Source organism: Narcine bancroftii, chromosome 13, assembly GCF_036971445.1.
Source record: "Narcine bancroftii isolate sNarBan1 chromosome 13, sNarBan1.hap1, whole genome shotgun sequence".
NCBI classification, from domain to species: Eukaryota; Metazoa; Chordata; class Chondrichthyes; order Torpediniformes; family Narcinidae; genus Narcine; species Narcine bancroftii.
Window position 1 is genome coordinate 68,223,066 of NC_091481.1, and position 15,287 is coordinate 68,238,352.

The window sequence follows — 15,287 nt, forward strand, 5'->3', positions numbered from 1 at the left end:
TGTAGCTTTACAAGGCAAATTGACGAATGGAAATCATGTTAATGTTAAGTGATTGTTTTGTTGAGAGGAGAAAGTTGACATTCATCAATGTAACGCTTTTCAGGGAAGAAGACTCATGATTTTGGCGAGTACGATCCCCTGCGACAGGCTGATAGTGACGATAGTGCGGACGACGGTGACCTCAACTATCAGAAAAATGGCAGTCTGCAAACTGAAACAACTGTTGAGGCTGTGCTCCACAGAGATTCAAGCAGTGTGGTTGAGATGCAAGCACTGAAGGTAAAACAATTCCGGTCAGATCAACCCAGCTCAGCGGAAGTACATGCAACTGAGGTGTCCGATGAGTTTACACTGAAAAACAGAACTTCGTTTCTTCCTTGTCTACGGACAGCTGCCTTCCTCCTCACTCTCATCTTGACCATGGTGCTAGTCTTAGTCTGTGCTTTCTTCATCCCCTGTCCGGAAAACCACACTCTGAACACCTCGTGGAGCAGAAGTCTCGGACAAGCAGCTGGTGAGCAATGTTAAGATCCTCAGGGTAAAAAAAAACAGATCTATTTGTATACTGATTACGGCACATTCTGCTGCAGTCTAGAGAATGAAGCGCTGGTAATCCCAGCTGGGCGACTGCTGACCTGTGATGTGTGAAGTTGGGGAGGCTGGGTGGTGGCCATATGCCCCACAGAGGGGCACCCTATAGCACCTTGTGGTATAATGTTGGTGATAGCTTTGTTTGGCTGGCTGGAAAGTCATTGGAGTCAAAAAAAACAAGCACAAGTAAAAGCACAACGCTGGAGAAACTTAGCAGGTCAAACAGTGTCCTTAATGCAACAAAGATAAAGATACAGAACCAACCTTTAGGCTTCAGCCCTTCATCAAGGTTTGGGAAAATGTTGACAGGCATGGAGCAAAATGGTGGGGGGTAGGGGGAGGAACACGGTCCCAAAGGCAGGAGGCAATAGGTGGTTAAGGGATGGAGGGCACAGCCACAAACGGGGGTGGGGGGGGGGGAATGGATCTGGGAATAGAGAGACAAGGGGAAGGGAGGGAGAATGGAGATTAGGTTAGCAGAAACCGGAGAAGTCTATGTTCATGTCATCTGTTGGAGAGGGCCCATACATAAAATCTGAGAATCTGACATTTTGGCCCCACATTGTGGAGCTGGACGTTTTGGTTATATAAAAAAAATAATTTTGTAGTCTTTTGAACGTCTTGGCATCACAGTTTGGCGCTGGCCCGGCAATCTCCGGTGTTGCGACATTTCAGAAATATTTGCCAGGGTGGGTTAGATTATTTGTAATCATAAGCAGATTATTTTAATATAACAAACAAAATCCTGAACTATTTTTGAAACGTCAGCTGCCCTGTGACAGCCCCGCCCGCCGAACGTCCCGCTGGCCAAAGAGAGCAGCTTCTTTTCCTGCTCGCGTCTCATTACTGCGGCTTCAGTTCCCCGCCCCCACTCCCACTTACTTATCTTCAGCCCCTTTCCTTTCCCAATCTACATTCTGTCCCACCCCCAACACCACACATCAAACTCCACACATTCACTGGGAGCCTCTGGTTTCTCTTGCTTCCCCTCCCTTCAATATATCAGATTATTTGATCAAGAGCAATACTATTCCTCTCCAGATAAATAGCTCGTAGAGCTGCTGCCGCCCAACACCCCCACCCCCCACCCCCCCCAAAAAAAACCCAGGTTCAATCCTAACCTCTGGTACTTTGTGTGTGGCGTTTATATGTTCTCTGTCACCGTGTGGGTTCCTCCCATGTAATTTTATCGGTTAATTGCCACTGTAAATTGCCGAAGGGCCTGCACTGTGTTGTAATGCTCTATGATTTTTTTTAGAAGTACGGAAGAAACCAAAATTTGACTCCTTCACAGGAAACGGGGCCCGTAAATTTTGAGCAGAGTCCTAGTGGGGGAGGGAGTGGTCCATAGCCGAAAAAAGATTGAGAATGGCTGATCTAGACTGGAGAAAGTAGAGGTTCACAGGTCTGAGGAGTGAGCAGTCACTGAGGAAGTGGGAACGATCCCTTCTCTAACACTTCACAAAAGTTAACCCTAAAATGCCTTTTTTTTGATACAAGATTGAACAAACCAACCTCAGAGATTTGAGGAAGGGGAGGTTTCAGCAATGGATGACCCAATGGAAGTCACCATTCTGTAAGAATGAAGTAGCTGAAGAGCATAAGAAATGGGGGCCGGAGTTGGCCATCTGGCCTGTCGAGTCTGCTCCACCATTCAATGAGATCATGGCTGAGCTGATGATGGGCTCATCTCCACCAACCTCCCTTTACCCCATATCCCTTAATTCCCCAACTATCTAAAAATTATCCAACCATGTCTTAAATATATTTACTGAGGTCGCCTCTAGTGCTTCAATGGGCAGTGAATTCCACAGATTCACTCCCCTCTGGGAAAGTCAGTTCCTCCTCATCTCTGTCCTAAATCTACTACCCTGGATCTTGAGGCTATGTCCTCTAGTTCTAGTTTCTCCCATCAATGGAATCAACTTTGCCTCCTCAATCTTATCTCTGCCTTTCATAATTTTATACATTTCTATAAGATTCCCCTCTCAGTCTTTGATTCTTCAATATCTATTGAAGGATGGATAGATAAGCAAGCCTGCCATTTTTAAATCATCTTGTTCTCGCTCTCTGATTGCTCAAGGCTCTTGTTTGTATCTCACCAGAAGTTTATGATTCTGTTCATCCAGGGCTTCTCTTTCCATTCCACAGGTTTCCCTCCAGTGATCACTCTTTGGGACGTCAATGGTGACCAAGTTTCTGATGTGATCATTTCATTCAGCTCTGCTGGGAAGGTTCGAGACCAAAGAGGAGCCTTCAGCCCACAAGGTAATACAAAGCAGGATTAGGGTTATTCTAAGTCAGTGTCTCATTCTAATAATAGGCTTTGTAATATGGTCCATACAAAACACATTTCTCGTTTCTATTCAGATGTTCCAAAATAATGCAGGGAACAGGGTGGCTTGAATTTCTCTGAAAGCTGACTGAGTCAATGGGCCAAATGGCCACCTATATTGTAAGGAAACAGGGAAAATGTAAATGTTAATTGACCAGGCAGTGTGTAGTGGAGGCAGTCAGGCTTTGCATGACTCATGTCTGCTACTTGTATCCAAACTGAGTAGACCAGCTGCTCAGGAGATGGGAACACCCTCTAGCGGTCCCAATGAACCTGTGCCCTCAGGCAGCATGGGCAAGGCAGTTGGAAAGGTTTTCCTATTTCCACCTTTGTTGCATCACCATCTCATCCAGGCCAAGTTCACCAACGAGGCCGAGTCCGTCAGTACACATTCATCACTGAGCCGACGTCACTCCGACGTGGGATGAATGTTGGCTGTGATTACCAGAAGAATTCCATCCGGTGAGCCGAATGCAGGGATGTGACCCACCAGGTGTCTGAGCAAGATGTGAAAGTGGAGTGAAACACAAAAGTTTGCAGATGCTGTTATTGTAGTAAAAACACATGGAAAAGCGGTCTTGCAGCATCCATAGAAGATAAAGATATAGTACTGACATTTTGGGCATGAGCCTTTCCTCAAGTTGTAACCAAAGAACAGGAAGGTGTAAGGATAAAGAGCTGGATGACTGGCCGGGGGAGGACTCCAGACCAACAAAAGATATTAATTGAATATGATCATTGATTCTGGCTCTGTGAAAAAAGACAGAGGGAAAAGGGACACAGAGCTGGGTGAAAGTGACTAGTTTGGGGACACTTCTGGGAGTTGGTGACTGACGGACTAACCTCCATGTGGGAAGAGGTGCAGGAAATCGGAATGTTCAGCTGAATTCGGGGAGCCCCATCCTCACACTGCCCTGCTGGAGTGGACGTGCAGGCTGCTCCACACTGCATTCTATGTGACGCTCACCACTGACAGAACGCAACTCCTGCCTGACATTAGCGAAATCTTTAACTGCCATGCTGAACATTGGATAGAAAACAAATAGCAGCGCTGCTGGAACTACTGCAGCGGCAGTGCTGCCATTGGTGCAGACCCAGGAGAGAGGGGCATAGAGACATCCCTGCTCCTCAGGGAACTACTGCCCGGTTTTGATGGTGACGGCACTGTTCAGGCTTTAAATGGCATATTAAAGGAACTGACTGTGTTTTTAATTTAAATCCTGCAAGCACAGTAGTGTGTGCCCAAGACTACTGTGCCTGTGCTAGGCAGAGTATCATAAGTGGTTGCAGACTCTTTTGGGGGTGGGGGGGTGGGGGAAGCAGCAGGCAGGCACCAGAAATGGAGAGAACACCTCCATTGAGAAGGGGAAGCCCAGGTGATGTCTCTCCGTGACCCTATCGCAGCAGCGGACCAGCGAGAAACTCAGCAGCTGAACGGACTGCTGGCGACTTGCAGTTGAAGGGAGACTGGGGACAAGAAGGGCTCCTGAAGAGTCTCTAGTTTGTATTGGAGGTTTGGATCTGGAGCCAGGGTTGCCAATCGATATGTGGGAGTGCTGGAGGCTGGACACTCAATGTCTCTGATGGGCCACTCTCTTATTGTTAGGAGCGATGCTATAGTGACTCTTTGTCTTGCGGCAGACTAAAGTTGAAGTGTATCATTGTATGTTACATTTGTTTATATTATTACGTGACAAGAAAAAGGAATCTTGAATCTCATTGCAACCAAATTGAATCCATCTCCAATGGAAGCTGTAGTGGAGGCCTAACAACTGATCAGGAAGGTGGAGAATGTGTTGTGCCATCAGAAGGGCATGGAGAGGATAGTCAATCATCCAGGTTGCTGCCTTCTCCCAGAGGCTGCATCTATCCAACAAGCGGCAGACCACTGGCCGGGAGGAGTGCACGAGCAGGACCTACCTCTGCTCCTGGGGTGAAACAGTGTGCTCACAATAGCACAGCTTGATACCAGGTGAATAGCTAGAGCTGGAGAGGGATTGTCAGTTCCCAGCCAAAGCAGAAGGCCACAGAATGGTAGACCAATACACTGGGGAGCTGATGGTTGTCAAGAAGTGGGGCTGGTGACTTCTCTTTCTTTCCTCAGCCAGCGAGTCGGTGGTTGCACTGTCAGGGGCAGATGGCAGTTTTTTCTGGATGGCCCAAGCCCCTGAACGCCTGAAGTTCATCCACTGCGGCATCGGCCACACTGCAGGAGGAGAGGGCACTGTCTGTCTACTGGTTGGAGTCAATCATGTGCTGCAAGCCATTAACAGCAGCTCAGGTATGCAAGTTCCACAACCTCGTATTCCCCTTATCCTTGTCCAGTAAAGCCTGGAGCTGTGCTCTCGAAAAGTACAGTGCCTCAGTCTCTTAAATGTGTTTGTACTGAACAATGCCGCTGTAATTAAGCCAAGAAATGGGGAGCCCCCCTCACCGTAACTGGTCCCTGTGGTTTTTACAGAGCATCCTCACTATAACCAGGCCCCGTGGTTTAACGGAACTCCCTTGGTATAACCAGGCCCCACAGTCACAGAGTACTTCACCTTAACTGGGCCCCATGATTTTACAGATCACCCTCACTGTAACCAGGCCCTGAGGTCATGGAGCACTTCACTGTAACTGGGCCCCGCGATTTTACAGATCACCCTCACTGTAACCAGGCCCTGAGGTCATGGAGCACTTCACCGTAACCAGGCCCCAAGGTATTGTGGAGCACCCTCACTGTAACTGGGCCCCACAGTCACAGAGAGTCCCTATCGTAAATGGGCCCTGTGGTTTTATGGAGCACCCCTGCCTTAACTGGGCCCCATAATGTTACAGTGACACCTTTTTTAAGGGCCCCTCTTTTGTTCCACTTTCTTCAAAAAAATAACCACTTAATTCTGATTGTGTTACAGGAAGTAGTTTCTGGGAAGTGAAGAATATATACCCATCCCGTCGGACTCCCAATGCTCCACCTGTGCAGCTCACGGACCTCGATGGCGATGGATTTACAGACGTACTGATCGGGAGCAAACCGGCCACACTGGTAAGGAATCTCTCACCTTTAACCACGAATGTAAAGGGTTCAAACATCTGGGGGTTGTAGATTAATTGGGGTATTTTGGTGGCAAGGCTCGTGGGTTGGAAGGGCATCTTAACATGCTATATGTCAAATTTTAAATTTAAATTTCACAAAAAAAATTAAATTTATAATTTAAAAATTTAACCGTAGAACTCCATTCATCAAGCTGCAGAGAGACTGGAACTTGCTAAAATGTGCGGTTCAGGGGAACAACTCTGTTGGGTTGGAGTCACTTATCTGCTCTCTGACAGTTCCATTGGACATATTAATGAGTCTGATTGTAATGAACAGTGGCTACTTTTACAGATTCTTGGTGTTTCCTGAAAAAAAAATTATAAAACTTTTTTTTAAAAAAAGCATCTGGAATCCTAAGATTTATTTAGCTCTACCTTAATTGAAGTGTAAGTTGCTATTACAAAGATGTTGTGCCAAATGTTTAAAGGTCAGCAGTGAGATCTGGACCAGAGCTTTATGATCATCTGTAGGGACCACGTCGTCATCAGGATGTCAACATCATGGAGAAGGTGGAGACGAGACTTAGCAGAAGGGCCATGGACTGAGTCAGTTTCTGTGACGTGGGGGTTCTTGCGAAACTGGGGTTAGATCAGAGAAGGAAATTAAATTCACTCCGCAGATTAAGGTTTGAAGTCACATCCTCTGCATTTATTAAACCCTTTGGACTTCATATCCCAGTTTTCAGGGACTACCAACAAGCGCATATCCTCCGTGTCCCCATTTTCCGGGACTTGTTTTCTACCCAACCTCCAGCTGGTTCGTACTGATATTCGTTTACCCATGGACCCAGTACAGAGTATATATTATGAAAGGTTAACAGGGTTAACCTAGTCCAAATAAGTACCAGCCCCGTGGCCCCAGCAATCAGCTTCTAATGGCCACTGAGAGGAGGGCAGCCATGTATCTTTGTGTGGGAGATCAGTGAGTCTTGGTGATGAAGTGTGTTCACACTGGTTGGAGAGGAAAGCAGGACAAAAGTGAATATTCCTCTTAATTGATTATTTCTATCCTAGACCAATCGGATTCGTGATGTCTCCTTTGTGTTTGTGTCAGGAGCAACTGGGGCCCTGATTGGTCAGCCAGTAAAATATAATGTCACAGGTGAAGGCAAGTTGATTGGTCCAAAAGCCTATATGTTAGGTGAAGGAGTACTCTACGTTCTCTTCGGTTATGGTAAGCAAAAGGTACAAAATTTGTCATCCGCACGTGCCCATATCCCTTGTATGAATAAAAACAAACCACCCTGTTAATGCCTTCAGAATATTATGTTTCAATGAGACCAGTGCTTATATTTCTGTGCTTTATTGTGTATCGACCCAATCTGCTCAACATCTGTTTACATACCAACCCTTTCATTCCCAGAATGAAGCCAGTGAGCTTTCTCTGCATTGTTTCCAGTACAGAGCATCATTTCTTAAACCTAGGGGCCAAAATTGTGTGCAGTTCTCCAGGTGTGGTCTCATCAGTGCCCTGTAAAGGGATCGAAGCTCCCCTTGCTTTTATATTCCATACTGCTTGCAACTAAGGCCATTGATCCACGAGCCTTACCATATATACTTGTGTAATAGTCGAGTTTTGGGAACCAATTTTTTTGAGTCAAATTTGACTAAGTACCTGCATCATTCGGGGCATCTGGAACTCTGATAGTGGGCAGATAGCTGAGGCAAGGATCCACAGTGGCGGTGTCGGGAGATAGGATGGGCGGGTGGCTGAGCCGAGAGTTCACCGTCTGGAACTCGAATAAACGGGTGGTCGGGGCCAAAAATAAAGGGTGGGGGGAGATTCCTGTCTTTTACATGGGTCATTAAGAAAATATGCAATTTTTAGGCCAAAAAAAGAAGAGAGCCAACTTTTTCATGGGATCAACTATTACATGAGTATCTAAGGTATTGTACATGCATACCAGCCCTTTGTGTATCATGGACCAACACAACACCCCCTGCCCCCTATTCCTGTGTACATTGGCAATTTTACTCACACTTAATTTAAATAATACTTTCCTTTTTCATTTTTCCTTCCTAAGTGGATAACCTCACATTTTCCCACATAATACTCTTGTCTACTAACTTCTTTGTAATAAAAACACTGGAATCCTGGAGAACTCAGCCGGTCTTTCCGTATCTATAGGAGACAAAGATATATTGCTGATATTTCGGGCTTGAGCCCTTCTTCGAGGAAAAATCAGAAGCAGGATATATCAGAAAGTTGCAGAATTCAAACAATGGGGGAGGAATCCAGACCCACAAAAGGTGGATGTGATAAAACAGCTCTTCCTTTTCTGCATCATCGACTTCTTTGGTGCTACCTCATGTACCCATGATGAGCTCATTGACTTCATCCACTTGGCTGCCAACTTCCACCCCGACCTCAAATTCACTTGATCCATCTCTAGCAACACTCTCCCTTTCCTCGATCTCTGTGATGGACATCTTCTACAAACCCACCAACTCACAAAGCTACCTCAACTACCCCTCTTCCCACCCTGTGTCCTGTAAGGATTCTATTCTCTCACATCCTCCGTCTCCTTCACACCTGCACCCAGGATGAGGACTTCCATGCCAGATCATCAGAAATGTCCTCCTCCTTCAAACAATGTGGCTTGCCCTCTACCTCAACTCAGCCCTCATCCGCATATCCTCACTTACCCTCACTTTTGCCCTGGCCCCCTCTGCCCCCATGCTCAACAAGGATAGAACTCCCCTTGTCCTCACCCACCACCCCACTATCCTACTCCACCACTTCCACCATCTACTACATGATCCCACCACAAGACACATATTCCCCTCTCCTCCCCTCTCTGTCTTCCGCAGGGACCACTTCCTCCGTGACTCCCTTGTTCACTCCTCCCTCCCCACCATTCATCCCCTTAGGACCTACCCCTGTGACTGCAGGAGATGCTCCACTTCCGCCCACACCTCCTCCCTCAGCACCATTCGGTGCTCCAATAGTCCTTCCAAGTGAAGCAACGTTTCACTTGTGAATCTGCAAGGATCATCTACTGCATCCGGTGCTATGTTCTCCTACATCAGAGGCTGGACACAGACTGGGAGATCGCTTTGTTGAGCACCTCGAATGTGTCCGCTGTAATAGCGTGGATCTCCCAGTGGCCACCCATTTCAACTCCCCATCTCATTCCCCTGCCAACATGTCTGTCCATGGTCTTATGCACTGACAGACTGAGACCACCTGTAATTGGAGGAGGAACATTTCATTCCGTCCGGGCTCCCTCCAACCGGATGGCAGTAATATCGACCTATCTGGCTTATGTTAAAATCCCCCCCCATCCCCTTCATCCCTGTTGTCTCTCCATTCCTTATCTCCTTTCACACTGACATGATAAATTCTAAATTCTACCTAGTCTCTGAAAACATCCAATTAACACCTGTTGTGGGTCTGGATTCCTTCTCCATTGTTTGAATCCTGAGAGTTTCTGATATATCCTTCTTTTGCCTCGACTGATTTTTTTTCCTTCAAGAAGGGGTGTGAAAAAGAAAAAGTGTATATCATGGCTAATGTGATTTATGGTGTGAAAAATAAAAAATTTTAAAAAAAAAGAAGGGGTCGGGCTTGAAACGTCAGCGATATACCTTTGTCTCCTATGGATATTGAATAGACTAGCTGAGTTCCTCCAGCATTTCAGTGTTTTTACAACAATCACAGCCTCTGCAGCCTTATTGTGTTTCACCAACTTCTTCGTGTCGGGTTCAAGTTTATTATAATTTGATAGTTAGTACATATACAACCCGACGAAACAGCATCTCTCTACACCACGATGCGCACATAAAAACACGCAATGCACAGTACATAACGGTCACATAAATAATCAAAATAAATATTTGGAGTGATTTCCACAGTTGCAGGTTGCTGTTTATCAGTCTCACCTTCTGAGGGAAGAAGCTATTCCCCAGCCTACCAGTACTGATTTTGATGCTCCTGTACCACCACCTTGATGGTAGTGGGTTGAAGATGTGCACTGGATGGAAAGGATCTTCTAGAATTTCTTGAGCCTTATTTGGACAATGCTCCAAGTAAATCTCCATAGAGGAAAGAGAGACTCCAGTGATCCCCTTGGCTGTTTTAATGATCCTCTGTAAAGACTTCCAGTTTCCTCCCTAACTTGCCATCATACCCGTCCTTGTTTCACAGTGATGTTTGGCTACAGAACATCACTTTTCTATTCTTTGATCCCACAGGCATCCCTGGCCCTCCTCACCGAGTTCCCCACCATCAGCACCTGGGGTGTTAGCAGTGTCCAGAAACTCGGCCAGACCAGCCACTAAAACATTGTTGCCACAAGAGGCCGAATGTCTGGTAACAAGTGCCACCTATTTTGACGTCCCAGCCCCTTTTTGTCGTCTGCATCTTTGAATAAAGATCTGGAAAATTAGGGCTAAAATTAAGAGAAAGTTCTTCAGGTTAAAAAGTTGAAGAATATTTGCAATTCTCCACCCATTAGCGTTGTCAGTGGAGAATATATGATAGATTTTTGCACCTCAGGTGGTTCAGGCATGTAGTGAGCAGGAGTGGGGGGGGCAGGTGTTGAGGACACAGATCAGTTGTGATATTGAATGCTGGCGCAGGTATGCAGCCTGTTTCTTTTGCCTATATGCGAGAACTGTAGAGATTTGCATTCAGACAGCACCTATAATGTGACTATCCAACAACTGCAATAGGTTGGAGACTCAACCCATGGCCCATCTGTTTGCCTCCACCGATTCCCCTTGACCTGTTGAGTTCCTTCCACTCATTGCTAACTGCAATAGGTCCTCACTGTTTATGAATTAAAAGCAGTTAATGAAGAGCACACAGAGCAAGTCTCCCTTGGGGTAAAAGGGAGACTGTGGCACCACCTCTTGGATAGCAGAAAGTGGTGCAATGAATACTTGAAAAATTGCAGAGCAGTGGGAAGTGACTCCATCCTTGACCACTTCCCTAATTCTGATCTACAAATGGCTCATCCAAACTCCCAGGAGTGATTTCCGTACCACTCCAGGAATGTGTACCCTCTGTTTCAGGAATAGGTCAGAAAAGATGTTGTCCTTGGAACAAAGAAAGTTGAAAGAGTCATTCAGAAACACAACTGTTCTTGAGAGAATAAATAAAAGGGAACTGCTGCTGTTGGAGGAGGGATTGAGAACAGAAGTGTAAGGTGACTGAAGGAAACAGGGTGATCCTTCTTCACACCACAGGTCCCTGCATTCCTGGACGATGTTGATTGGTATATCGGCAGAAGCAGAGTTGTTTGTGGTCTTCACACAGAAATTAAACTATGGAAACATCGCAGGACTAGGGATAAAGGCCCGGAAATATAACTGAACTGGATTGCTCATTCCAAACACCATTTTTGGATAGATTATCCTCCCCCCACCCTCCCCCCCCCCCCCCCCAACCATCCTGCATCCTGGACTGTTATTATTCTGTGTACCCCCAATGACTGCATTGTACTGCCCCCTCCCTTCACCCGTCCACCTGGCCACTATAGTGCGGTATAAGAGAAAGGCTAGAGGACAGTTTGTATCAGTCCCACTCCCCCTTGGAGATTCACCAGCCACTGCTCTTTTTTGGGCAATAGTGTTTAACTAGATAGAGTTTTCCTGCGCTATCACCAAATAACTTAATAGCTCCACTAAATCCGCACTACCTTCTGTAGTCATGGTGCTGGCCTCTGGACTTTACTCCTTAATCCTCTACTCTTTCACCTGCCTTAGTTTAAGATTCCTTCATTGTCATGTAGTAACACAGCAACTGTAATGTTACGAGATTTGCTTTTGCCTGCTGTAAGGCAGACAAAGAGTCGGTGTTGCCCAGTGCCCAGTAAGAGGAAAAGAAGCAAAGGAGAATCCCTTCAGTGTCATGGAATGTCTGTGGATTTGCATCCACTGCTCCTCCTGCAGGCTCTGCAACTGCACAGACCCCTGTTCCCCCCTTTGGTAACCCGAGCTCCAAATCCAAACCTCTTTTACGATGAGGAAGCCTTCAGTGCCCAAGGCACCCTCTCAAATTCTAGTTCCGATACCTGGTTCCCATGAGCTAGCCTCCAGCAGCCTGTATGGATCCCTCAGCCACTGAGCTCCTTGATGGTCCGTTGGTCCAGTCACCGTCCTGTAGGTTCATCTATGCTTCCCCTCAGTGGGGTATGTTTTCCCTGTGCCTGGTGCCCTGTACCAGTCCACTGCTTTCCCCCACTCTGCAACCCCTCAAGCCCGCCGCCAGCACAGGTACTGCCATCTTGGGCACAGACCCTGTGGTTGCAGGATTTTAATTAAAAACACTCAGCTTCTTTAACAGGCTGTTTAAAGCCTGTACAGAGCAGTTGGCTTTCGGACACTTGTGGTCGGACCCTGCAGAGAAGCACTGCGTCTCCACTCCCTGCTCTCCCAAGGTCCACACCAGCGCAGCGCTGCTGCCACTCCGGTAGCATCGTTTTTTTTTAAGCTGACAATCTGTTTGGCCACAAGCCCCTTTTCTGCCTTGATGTCGTTTGTTTTGATAATGTTCCTGTGGAGCACTCTGACATTTTACCACGTGAAGGCCACAGCATCGTTAAAACATCAGGAGGGAGAGGAGATCATCGAAGAAGTGGAGGGTTGGTGATAAAGAAAGCAAATGAGGACTTGCTCAGTTATGTAGTGGGGCATTTTGTAAATCCTGAGCAGATCAGCCACAAATTAATCAGAAACAAATCTCAATTCCCACAGCAAATGCTTACATTCAATTTGTCTGCTGCTTTAAAATTCTGGTCTAGTTCATGACATTTCCAGACAGCCCTGGAAATGACGCTAATCAGTAAACTGCAGCTTGAATGGTAGGGGAAAAAAACACAGTAGCACAAAAACTGCTGTTAGGGTCCAAGAGAAGGACCTGCTGTTTCTGTAATGAAACGATCCTCCTCCTCTCACTAACCGTGCCTTTGTTTGAAAGGGAACATCCGAGCCGTGTCTGTGAAAGACATTTACAAGCTAGCGAATGCCAAGAGCAGCTTGCCTCCATCTCTGCAGACAGAAGACCCCATCTTGAAATGGAAGCGAGAAGGAGACCTGCCTGGAGTGCTGCAGCTGTACAGGTGACTATAGGCAGGTGGATTGGAAGGAGGTGGGGGTGGGTTTTAGTGCAGTTGTGTGCAGCCCACTGGTACCTCTATTGCCCTTGGATGTGCTAGGCTGGAGAGAGGTTGTTCCATTGCACCCAGTCCTACACCGGGTTGTTTAATGGCGGTCACTGAGCTGCCAGTGACACAGCAGATAGAGCTGCTGCCTTTATAGCTCCACTGATTTCAGGTTCAACCTCAGCTCCATTTTGTGCAGAGTTTGCACGTTCCCCCATGAACGTGAGTTTCCTCACATATCCCAAAGACCTGTGGGTCAGTAGAGTTAATTGGCTGCTCTCAATTGGGTCTAGGTGTAGGTGAAGGATAGAATTTTTAAAATTTCAAAATAAACTTTATGCGCAATAAAATACATATTCAGTGCAAGGTCATTTCACATTTTAATTTGTACATTTTGTTATTATAGCATTAATCTTTATAGCACCATTGCCTCTTTGCCCCCTACCCCCACCCCCCCCCACCACTCCTCAGGGTTATTCAACCGTTTATTGTTTGAGGGGCTTCCCCCACCAATCCCAGCATTCAATGTCCGGTACTGGTAGCGAAATTATCCTGGACTGTGCTCCTTCCCCACAGCTGCACCAAGCCTCAGTCCGTGCCTCAGCACGTTGTTCTGCAGCCTGGAATGTTTCAGTTGGCAGCACTCCCTTATCGACATATCTGTGTGCTGAAAGACTAACAGGTTTCAGGCAGACCAAAGCCCATCTTTCACTGAGTTAATGGTCTTGCAGCAGTTCTGGATGTAGATCAGAGAGTCCTATGTCATGCTGTCGCTGGGGATGAACCGCATCAAGGACCCCTGCATCCCACTCTGCACGTTCTTAGCGGCGTTCCACCAGATGATCTGGATAGTCTGTTGCACCCCACCATGTCCATTGAGTCCTTGTCTTTCAGTCTCTGCAGGATGGCCTTGTGGTCGAAGCTTTTTGGTCTGGAAAAAATTTTCCACAAAGGATAGGTGGTGTGGCACTGTCCAGCTAGTGGGGGATTGTGTGGTACCAGGGCCAGGCCTATCCTTTGCAACACTTGGAACAGGTAGAACCTCAGCACGTAGTGCCCTCCCTCGTACCTTGGTTCCACTCACAGCTTGATGCAGCCACACACAAAGGTGGTCATCAGGATGAGTGCCACATTGGATATACCCTTGTTCCCATTTTCTGGTGACTTGTGCATGCAGCTCCTTCTCACCCTCTCCATTTTGGAGCCCCATATGAATCAGAACCTTGATCTGGTAACTTCCAGGGCGCAGGTGAGGGGGATGGATGACACCTGCACCATGTACAGCAGCACCGAGAACACCTCACACCTGATGACCAAGTTCTTCCTTGTTATCAAGCGGGAGCGCTGAGCCCACAGCCCCAATTTGTGGTGGACCTTAGCGAACTGCTCCGACCAAGTCTTAGTGCACACCTCAGCCCCTCCAAACCAGATTCCCAGGACCTTCAGGTCGTCAGTTCTGACTGTGACCAGTCAAGCCAGTTACCAAAGGACATTGCCTCACTCTTCTTCCGTTTACCCTGCTGCACGATGCAGACTCAAATTGCCACAGAATTGGAGGAAGTTGCTGAGAATATGGAGAGAAACAAAGAAAGGTATTGGTGTGAATGGGTGGTAATTGACCATCATCCTTATTTGAATCATGGTGAGATACTGAGGCCTTGCTTGCTGCCCAGGAATGTGGCCCACTCTTTTGCTTTAGGTCACACCTTGCATCTGTTACTGCCTCACTTACTCGACTGCAATTTGGTAATGGAACAGATTGTACCCTTTCAACAGAGTGGTGTAACTTTGCTTTTCTACAGCAACTTTCACAAGTAGACCTCTGAATTGAACAAGGAGGAGCTTGGGGGGTAGAGTGCAGATATTTGTGCTCTAACTTCAGTCGAACAGCAGGCTAAGAGCACGGTTAACACAACGCTGTTACAGCGCCAGTGACCGGGGCTGCCTGTGAAAGGTTCTCCCCGTGTCTGCATGGGTTTCCTCCGGGTGTTCCAGTTTATTCCTATCCTTCAAAACGTACCGGGGGGGGGGGCTGTAGGTTAATTGGGTGTTTTTGGGTGGCATGGGCTCATGGGCTGAAAGGGCCTGTTACTGCTCTGTTTACGATTTTTTTTAAAATAAAAGAATAGCAGTGTGCCAATGCCCAGATATCTTGTGATCAGTGGCGTAAATGTAGG

General features: G+C 46.9%; 1 protein-coding gene across 7 annotated transcripts in view; it reads left to right on the plus strand.

The window, feature by feature from the left end:
• fam234b (family with sequence similarity 234 member B) overlaps positions 1-15,287 on the plus strand; it is a 51,646-nt gene that overhangs the window by 863 nt on the left and 35,496 nt on the right. For all 7 annotated transcript variants that reach the window (XR_011347837.1, XR_011347839.1, XR_011347838.1 and 4 more), the window contains exons 2-7: positions 104-514; positions 2,743-2,859; positions 5,031-5,207; positions 5,824-5,954; positions 7,019-7,178; positions 12,927-13,068. Coding sequence is in view for 4 of the 7 variants with exons in the window: in XM_069907938.1 (XP_069764039.1) it covers positions 104-514; positions 2,743-2,859; positions 5,031-5,207; positions 5,824-5,954; positions 7,019-7,178; positions 12,927-13,068 (1,138 nt within the window). In the remaining 3 variants the exon portion in view is untranslated. The remainder of the gene's footprint in view (positions 1-103; positions 515-2,742; positions 2,860-5,030; positions 5,208-5,823; positions 5,955-7,018; positions 7,179-12,926; positions 13,069-15,287) is intronic.